Below are 10261 nucleotides of genomic sequence, written 5' to 3' on the forward strand. Positions count from 1 at the left end.
GTTGAGGGGACCATAACAGATTATAAGTGTAAAACAAGGCCAATAAAGTCAATGACTAAATCACCTAATGGTTTTATACTTTAATTCCATGTATAAACGTGATCCCACATAAGGACATAAATTTGACGGTCAAGATTGAATCATATGATTCAGATTTCCCTTCAACATTCATGGAAGGTAAAAACAAATCATAATCAGGTTATATGTTAAACCACGAGAATTTGAATAAAAATGAACAACTTCCTATTCCAATCTTCATAAATGTTGCTTAAAAAGGGGAAAAAGAATATAATCATGTCACTTGTATTTCTTCAACCTCAGCTTACCCTATAACCCTCTGGTTGGTCCTCCTTTCAGCCGCTTCAGGTGATTTCACTTCTTCAAGAATAGGTCCAGCACTTCACGTAGAAAAGGTGGTTTCCACAATCCTTGCTACTGGATTTAGAGACTATGAAGCCATCAATGACATTAATTGTTGTTCCACTTCTTCCCAGTTCTTAACTTTGGTCACCAAAGGGTGCTGATCAACGGACTCATTCTTGCACCAAGGATATGAGTTTTCATAATCAAAAAGTAGGACTCTAATTCCAACATCAGCGCACTCTATGGCATATCGTGGGTTATCATCAATAAGAACCTTAGCATTCAAAGACCTGTCAATGGCAGTACACCAGGAATCTATGAACAATAAAACATGGGAAACAGAAAGTTTGCAGCTTTAAATGAGGAAAAGAAAATTTGGATCCTCTTCTGTTTAGGAGACCTCATGCAGTTCTCCAGTTGGGAGGAGGGTTTAAATACTAGAACTTTTAGTGTCCATAAAGAGTTCCAGATGTTGACCAATGAGCATAGAGGTTTTAGGCCAAATCATAGAAATGCAGGAGTGAAGAGGATTTAGGACTTAGGAGCGTACCTACAAATCTCTGACTTTGGTCTTGACACCCCATCAAGAGCAAAGTGGTTACCAAAGTGAATCTCATGAAACAATCCTGGATAATTCTTCTCTATCCACTCAATTGTGTGATCCTTAATTGCATTCTGCCGAGATCTGATCATATGATAACATCCCCAGTTAGTCCATGCTGACAAGATTACTTTACAGGCTCAAGAAAGTTCAATAACAAAAGCATACGTTACAACTGATAGTTTACAAAATCTTGATAACTTCTCAAGAGCCGTCTGAGCACCTGGGAGAGGGTGGATCCCTAATTTGAAATATGGTGTCTTAAAAAACTCATGAACACGCATATCAGCTGCAGACAAGATATTGATTTTCAACCAGTCCAATAGTCACCATGAAGCATAAAAACATTTCATTAGGCATAGAACCCTACATAAAAAGCATGATAAACTTATTGAACTTCTTGACCCTTTTGACCAGCTGAACAGCATACATTTGAAATAATTTTTTCCCTTATTTTTTTTTTCTTTACTAGGGTTGGTCCCCATTAGGATTGTTTTTCTGGAAATACACAGCAACATTGAAAAACCAATTTATAAGTGGAATAGTTCAAGGACTGTGCATAAATCACAAAACCAACTTCAGGATACGTATTACAAAATAGGCTTGACTCATCAAGAAACCAATACTAAGAGAATTTGACTCATTTAAGAATTAAATTTATAAGGAATCTGATCTCGAGAAAGATCACTTAGATTTCAAAACAAGAGAAACTTCAAAAGTTAAGCAAGGTGAAAATAAAATAAGAAGGAAATAATTTATTGTCCCCCAAAATTTTCATAAGAAATGGAATATAATTTTTTTTCACAAAATGGAATGTGACAGTCTGACATAGACAGTTAGTTACCTTCATCACGCGAACAGTTCCATATCTGTAACAGAAATGAAGGGTGCATCAGACTCCACATACGTACATGAACAAATTCATAGCAATACAATAGACTAAATGGGTAGTAAAAAATAAATATTATCTCTTTAATAGTGAATTTTTCTTTAATATACACAAGCCAGATACACCTGATGCATACAAATATAATAAGTTGTAGCTCAAGGCAATAATTATAAAAGCACTCACAAAAAAAAGGAATGCATAAAATCTAGAAACCCCAAGAAAGCCATCAAAGAACTGAATTATGAATTAAACAGAATCCATTTATATAAAAGTAGTTCTCTATAGCAAGAGAAGAGATTTAGAGCCCGTTTGGATGGGCTTTTTTTTCTTCAAAAGCTGCTTTTTTTAAGAAAAAAAAGCACTTCTCAAAAAAAGTTTGTTTGGATGCCTGCTTCTAAAAAAAGCAGAAGTCATAAAAAAAGCCAAAAACCTACTTTTTTCGGAAGCTAAAAATTTTAGCTTTTAAAAAAAGCAGAAGTCAAAAGCCAAATTTTTTTTTCAAAAAACAAATATTTTTTTAAAAATCTAAATAATTGTAACTTTTATAAAAAGTACTTTTAAAATAAGGAAGTGATAAAAACGACTTTCTTCAAAAGTCAATACAAACGACCTCTTACTCATTTACACAGAATTTGGATCCCTAATCGATGTTCAGGGGGCATGGATCAACATTTATGTCCCTGGATCTTGTATGTGGCACATTAGGATCCAACTTAACTGATGATGCTCCATCTCATCATCCAAAGGGAAGTTCCCTACCCATGATATGTTGGCAAAATGAAGATCTGAAACACACTGCAAATCCTAATGCCCCAGGCTAACAAAACAAAACCCTTAATTTTGATATCATCAACGATAGATTACCATTAAAATTATATTCTGGAAGATTGATACGAAAGAATATTAATTCAGCTCGAGTAAGCCTAATTTCAAAAGAGGGCAATCATTTCTAATGCTACATTAATATATAAAAGACTGGTGAATGGAGAGGAAAAATGAGCCTATGAAAGAACATGCAAGCTACTGTTCACAAATATAACAAAAAATTTGCAAATTTCAATTACTGATCATGAAAATAAAGAATTACCAAAGCAACCAAAAAAATGATACCTTACAGAACTCGTACACGTGATATTCAGAAACTGAATAATTTGATGAATATTGATCTGCAATGAATTTGTTGAGAGCGGACACAAAGTTTCCTAATACTGCTTATTCAAAAAGATGGAAAACATAGAATCAGAAGAACAAAAGTGGATAATCATAGAATTCAACTATGTACTAGCCAGTCTACAATGGATTGGAAAGTAAAGAAAGAAACATAACTAATTTAAGCTGAGATATCACACTGCCAAATAGAGTGGATTATTTATTATTTATACACACCCAGAGTTGACAATTAGTTAATAAAATGAAGATATGAGTTTATACACACTAGTAAGAAAAACACAATAGTCAAACTACCCAAGAAATATAATATGGAAGTGAGAATTTTGAGCATGCTCTGAGCCAGGCAAGAACATTGTGGCTATTATAACACGGCCAAAAACTCTAGGGTCAACGTATCATTGACACAAAAAGCATCTTATATTTCCTAACATATTTTAGAAATCTCCACTAAATTTTGAGAATTTCCAACACCTTCATGAGTTCACTTTTAACAAAAGAAATTGCAAGGAGGGCAAATATACATATAGATTCAGGCAAATATACATGTAGCATGAATGATGTTTTGGAATGTGCAGTAAATGCATATTACAAGAGAAAAGAAAAGGAAAAGACATACATTAAAGCAGTTCTTGCACATTTAAAGGCATATATATTTTGAAATTGGAACATAGTGAAAAATTAAACGACACTATAAGAAACTTTGAAGACATGCTATAATATGAAAAGAGTGGCACATGTATGCATATACATACATACATACATACATACATACATACATACATACATACATACATACCCTCATCAACGTCAACAGCAACAACAAGTTTCTGGGACAAATGGTGATCACGGAAACAAAGAGGATTAATAGGACTTCCATTGACTGATCCATTATCAACCTTAATCACAGTAGCATCACGGTCATCATCCCTCACAGAATTCCCTTTCTCCAAATCAGCCAACATCTGTTGGCGATGTTGAGATGCAAAGCAACGGGGCCTTGCCTCTGCCCTCACAAACATCCCATTACTATTACCACTACAACTACCAATGGTGTCAAAGCTGCAACCTTTACGACTGAACCCATTGCTTCTAGTTCTAGTACTAACCCCAAAAACATTGGCATAAACCCTATGGTGTCGGTAATGGAAAAAAGGCTTGCTCAAATGGGAACAAGGATCATAGCCTACCGAATAAGCCATATGGTGGGGGTGACGCAGAGCTTGCTTAAACAAGAAGCGCAAAGAGCCTTCACTATTCTTTAATTTATACATAATAACACCAGAATCTTAATCTGATTTTCTCGCATTACCATTAAAAATAAAATTATACGGATAAATCAGACAGCCAAAAAAGGCAATATTCCTTTTTAAAAAAGAATCAATCCCAGAAACTGCAATCATCAAGGACCAATCTTTTAATGGTCAAATCTCATTCGGAGACAAAAGGGCATCCTCCAAACACAATCGACATAAACCCTAAAAAACAAGATTGCGAAATTATAGCCAATCCCAATTACCAGGAAAATGGAAATGTCCGATAATAATAATATGATTCGAAAAACAAATAATCAAATCAAATCAAATCTTACTATGCCTAGGAATTAATAAACAAACACCCAGTAGAGAAAAACATTGACTTGGAAAATCTGTCAGCAGAAAATGACGGAAAAGCTGAGAAATTTTCGTTGAGGTTGAGAAGAATCTCCAGAAGATGCGCCTCAAAACCGAATATGCATTAAAACATAGATAATGAAGAATCTTTGTATATTGGTGATTTCTTTCTCTCCACAGTGTTAATGAGTTACTCAGATTGTGTTTTCCATTTATATAGAATCTTTGGGTACCTCAAATAGATCAATATTTTGTTTTGTTGTTAAGAGAAAATTTAAAGACAAAACTGAAAACAAAAGAGGAAAGCTAATTGCTGCTTAAACGGAAATTAAGGCATCATTTTCGATTCTCCTTTCCCCTCTTCGTTTTGGTATGCTATCACTTTTTTTCTTACCAATTTTTTCTTTTTCCTTTCTATTTAGATATTTTTTTCGGGTGAAAATTACATGTGTATTTAAAATTTAAGGTTTTTCTTTTTCTTTTTGGTTTATTTCGCTGTCAATAGGTGCCATTGAAAGTGAAAACTGGTAGGCGGTGAGCCGAAGTATAATTAGATTCTGCATGTGGTTTTTTATTTGTAATATTAAAAATAATGTATTAATAAAAATGATTTTATAGAAATTATGTTATAGGAAAAATGAATTTGTCATGTTATAAAAATTCATTTTTCATGTCTTATTTTTTTTTTTGGCTTCAAAAAATACGGATTCCATGAAATGTTATATGTTTAGGAAGTTCTTTTTATTTCCTGCTGCATGATGAATGCAAAGCCCTAATAAAAATTACAGGATGTGATCAATTTATATTAGTTTAAGAATAATAAATTTTATATCAAATTTTAACTTTATACAGATAAGTTAATCTTGCTATATATATATATATATATATATATATATATATATATATATATATATATATATTATGGGCTTATCATTTCTCAAGCTGTTCGAGATAATTTTATCTTCGAATACTAAATCATAACCGTACGAAGATGGATCAATGGTGATAAAGGAAGAGAGAGAAAAAAAAGAATCATAACCATTCAAAGATGAATCAATTAATATAAGAAAATAAATAAATAAAACGCCGTAATTTTGGATGATCGGAGATAAACTTATCTAACTGCTTAGAGAAATATTTTTCCCATATATTATTGTCGAAAAAATTAGACTTATTTATGTAATAGCTGTGATGGTCAAAAAAATTTAATGACCAAACAATACATGATTAAATAATAATTTAAATTTAATAAAATTAAATATAAATATAAGAAAAGTTTGGTAACAAATATCCTAAGAATAAAAACTCAAGAGCATTTAATATTTTTTATTAAATTTTTTTAATTAGCTTATTTATGATTTCGTGCCGAACCTGGTAAACGAACAAATAGGTGGTCTTTCCGAATTATTTTTTATATATAAGAACAAGATATTTTTATACCAAATTATGATCATTGATTTGTTTGTATTTAATGACTCAAATATTTAATTAATCAGAATCGATAGATATAAACAGGATTAATAATCAAAATTGAGAATGTAACTTGATGTAAAATGATCCTGACCATAATATATATGTGTGTGTGAGTGACAAAATCTTCTTATATTAGTGTAAAAATAATAAATCTTATATCTAATTTTAATCATTGATTTTTTAGAAATTAATAATTAATTAATGAAAATAATAAATAAATAAATTTATTTATTTATTTGAAACGTGATAGGTAAGTATGTACGAGACCACTAAAATTTTAAATTTAAATTTATTGTTATAAATTTTATTCATTTAATTTTTACTCCTTATTATATAAAATTTGTTCTACCCAAGAATGTCATAGAATTATTAAGAAAATGATTATATAATATAAGGGTATTCGCGGTCTGGATTGGATCGATTTTGATAGCAAAAATCATCCAATCCAATTCCTTCGATGTGATCATGTAATTATCTATTCGATTTGAATTTTTTTCAAATCCGATCCGATCCAATTCAGTTTTTTTCGGTTTTGATTTGGATCGGCTTTCAATTTTTTGAAAATTCAAAATTTATTTCATGATTATTGTGCAAATAACATCTTTTGTATATATTGACTTTGTAAAAAAAAAAAATTGAAATACAAAAGTATCAGTAAATGACAATATAATTTTTTTTTGACAATGAAATATGAAGCTCTACACAGATGAAATTTTGTTAATGAGATGTGACTAGGTTTTTTCTTGGGTTTAGTTGATGGGTTAATAGGTCTTAAGTTTAGAAACTTTTAGGCTATGATTGAGGAAATGCTCAAGTAGGTAGAAGAAAATTAATACATTTGATCGGTTTGGATTGAATCGATTTTCATCCACCAATCCGAAAATCGATCCAATCCAATTAAAATTTGTGGTTTTTTTTTCAGTTTTCGATTTTCAGTTTTTGACTTATTCGGTTATCGATTTTTCGGTTCAGTTATCGCGGTTTGGATCGGTTGATGAACACCCCTAATATAATATATTTTTTTAAGTAATACCCAAAAAATGATTGCTGTATAACATGATGGCTTTTAATGACGGTGGAAGTCGTATGTATAGTTGAAACAAAATTTTGGTGTATCAAATGTATTCGATAGGGTACATTTTTTTCGAAAAGGAATTTTTTTTCAAGGTGGTGGAATTATTTTTTTAAAAGTGGTAAAAAGTTTTCCAAATGTGAAAAAAAGATTAATTCACTAAATATTTGCGGGTTGTCAATACCAACGCACCAAAAAACAATTGAGATAGTAGCAGCCCAATAAGGGCCAGGGATTATAAATTGACAATACGATCAATTATACATTCATTTGGTCATGCTTGAGATTGAAAATCTAAATGGAAGTATAAGAATATACCCCCAAAAAATAAAAAAATAAAATCATGGTGTGAAATTGTGACACTCTGCACAACACAAGGAAAATTAAATATATAATAGAGATAACATGATAGTGAGCATGAAACTTGATACCAGCATGACCATTGAGTGTATTTCCCTTTTTGTTGCAGTGGACTTAGTTTCATGCTTCCCCAGATCGATCATGATCTTAAATTGGCAAGTGCTTTGAGGAGGTGAAGGATCAATGTTAGTGATGACTGATAGACCATTGAATTGGCATGCATCTTTGCGCTGATCCATGGTCTGATAATACATATTAAATGCATATGAAGCATTTGCCTTTTTGTCTAAACCGCTGCAAGATGACCCAGGAGAAAGACTAGTGCAATCAGCGTATGTGCAAGCTTTGCTCATACTGTCAGCCAAACCAGGGTCTAAAACATTTGCTTGAGCTGACATCACACACCATTGCTTTGGCAAATACTTGACCCCTTTTGCAGGAACTAAAGATTTTCCACCACCAAGCTTCAAAGGGTATTTAATGGATCCATCGAAGTTGAAGATACCCCAGTGCCTCTCAAAAGGGCCTGGTTCAATGCTCTTGGCATCCTCATCTGTGAGTGCAAACATGTAGATTTCTGGTGGGTTAGGTCTCTTGGGAGTTCCTTGCCTTTTCACTATGCGGTTAATAAGGCCTTGATAGAACCTCTGAGCATTCTTTATGTTGGCATTGGCCGTTCCATCTGTTGGCCATCCAACCTCTCCAATTATGACAGGCATTGAACCAAAACCATTCTTTTCAAGAGCTGAAATGAGGGTGTCAAAGTTGGCATCTAAGACATTGGTGTAAGATATGGAACCATCAACAACAGGGGCAGCAGAGCCATCAAAGAAGGCAAACTCTTTTGGGAAGTTGGGATCAGCATCAAGGCTGAGGAATGGGTAGATGTTAAAGGTAAGAGGACCACCATTTTGGCTGAGAAACTTGATTATGGAGACCATTTGGTCTTGAATGTCAGGCCTGAAATTTCCACCTGATGGAAGATCAGTATCACTTTGATACACATCTGCGTTTAGAGGGGTAGTCACCTTCACTTGCCTGCCTAAACCAGCTTTTATAAGGGCTGCTTGAATGTTTTGAATGGCTGGAAACGTGGAGTTCACAAATCGACCGTTGTATGTTTTGAGAAAAGCTTCATTACCCACAGCAACATACCTAGGAGTTTTATAAACACTTTGTTAAAAAAAATGCAACTTTTGCTCAAGCACAAAGTTCTGAAATTATAGCACAATAAGGATTTGAATAAAGAGATGGTGTAGTAATGTATTATTACCTTATATCAACCCCTGATTTGGATATGTAAGTGGATACATTTTGGTTCACCCATGCGATTGCAGCATTGACATTTCTAGCAAGGGATTCTAAGAGGTCATTGGGTATTCCAACCATGACCTGAATGCCAGAATTCCCAAGAGCCTTCAGTGCTGCAGGATCAGCTTCGAAAAGCTTCACTTTGTTGAATCCATTGTCCTTCATGAGTTTCACAACTATTTGGGGTGGAAGGGGATGCGTTAAACGCGTTCCCCAGTTGCAAGCAAAACCAAGAGCACCCTTTGCCAAACCTTGGCTTAGTATGCAAAGTGCTAACAAAAAGCACGTAGTAAAACGTTGGAATCCCATCTAGTCTTTTTTTCCTGTCTCAACTTACCTCTATTTCTTAGTTCCTTCTGTCCCAACACCCACGTATATGAAGCTGATTATTCTCAATAAAATTTATTAAACAAAGTGGGGGAAAAAAAATTAATGTCCTTTTACTCAGTAGAAAGTTACGTAAAGAATTGCATGAAGACTCAACAAAGCACTGGATTCCAAAACCCGTTGGATGACACCAAGGCATTCTTAAACATGCGTACGTGGTAGGAGATGGAGAACAATCTAGCAAAGAAAGGTAGAATCAAACCAAAAGGCAACTCAAAATTCAGATGTAGTAAGGGTACGTAAGCCTTCGTTTAATCTCAATTCCTATTATTCCCTACGGCGTTTAGGATTAATTTTCATTTTAACGTTTATGACCGAGCCAAGAAACCACACTTTTGGAAAGGAAAAAATACATAAATAAAAACCCTTGGTCGTATCTAGAACAGCTGAACTTTATCTTATTAATTTTCCCCGTTTTATTGTTTAGTATCGTGAATTTATTTCTAGTTTCGTGTTGAGTTTCCTTATATAGATTTGACCAGATAGAAAACGTTAAATTTCCCATCACACCGTGACAAAAGGAAACAGCTTCAGTACTAATCGTTTTTTCTTTTGCCATAAAAGTTTCATAATCTTTTTTTCACAAGAAACTTTCAGAATATGCAACGAGTCATTTGAATCGCAAAGCATTATAATTCAGAAAATAATGAAGCAGCATCAAGCAACAGGAGAAACAGTAAACGTGATACTGAGTAACGATCTCGGGGTCAAAATATTTCGCGAAACATTATCACAAATGTAGCAATTTATTTTAAATTTTTCATAATCAATTTAAACAAAATTAATAATAATAATCAAAATCACAATATTAGCAAATATAATGAAATAAACTAGATTGAGACGACATTCATGGTAATTAAAATTTTAATTTATCATTACAATTTTGTAAACAAAAATTCATCAAAATAATTTTATCAATATTTTAAATAATTTTACGTTTTATGAGTTTTTTATCCCTTTTTCGATTTTACATAAAATCTCAATTTTAACTATTTTGACATGGCAGCGTTTGATTGAAGTTCACG

General features: G+C 32.8%; 2 protein-coding genes across 3 annotated transcripts; both read right to left on the minus strand.

Moving 5' to 3' along the window:
• Nucleotides 1–93: 93 nt before the first annotated feature.
• LOC133305378 (uncharacterized) lies at nt 94–4988 on the minus strand. 2 transcript variants are annotated; one of them, XM_061505587.1, is made up of 7 exons: nt 4612–4988; nt 3820–4498; nt 2964–3061; nt 1809–1833; nt 1133–1253; nt 914–1048; nt 94–653 (listed from the first exon to the last, which is right to left on the minus strand). In XM_061505587.1, the coding sequence occupies exons 2-7, from the start codon at nt 4292–4294 to the stop codon at nt 449–451; spliced, it is 1059 nt and encodes a 352-aa protein (XP_061361571.1). In that variant the 5' UTR covers nt 4295–4498; nt 4612–4988; the 3' UTR covers nt 94–448. The 2 variants fall into 2 exon arrangements, with proteins under 2 accessions (XP_061361571.1, XP_061361570.1); XM_061505586.1 differs by having other exon boundaries at nt 3820–4988.
• A 2573-nt stretch (nt 4989–7561) lies between these two features.
• Nucleotides 7562–9158, minus strand: LOC133305498 (glucan endo-1,3-beta-glucosidase 5). The gene is made up of 2 exons (XM_061505735.1): nt 8812–9158; nt 7562–8693 (listed from the first exon to the last, which is right to left on the minus strand). The coding sequence occupies exons 1-2, from the start codon at nt 9156–9158 to the stop codon at nt 7562–7564; spliced, it is 1479 nt and encodes a 492-aa protein (XP_061361719.1).
• Between the last annotated feature and the right edge of the window lie 1103 nt (nt 9159–10261).

Source organism: Gastrolobium bilobum, unplaced genomic scaffold (genome assembly GCF_033153095.1).
Source record: "Gastrolobium bilobum isolate Gb01-03AN ecotype WA unplaced genomic scaffold, APGP_CSIRO_Gbil_v1 utg1221, whole genome shotgun sequence".
Classification (NCBI taxonomy): Eukaryota; Viridiplantae; Streptophyta; class Magnoliopsida; order Fabales; family Fabaceae; genus Gastrolobium; species Gastrolobium bilobum.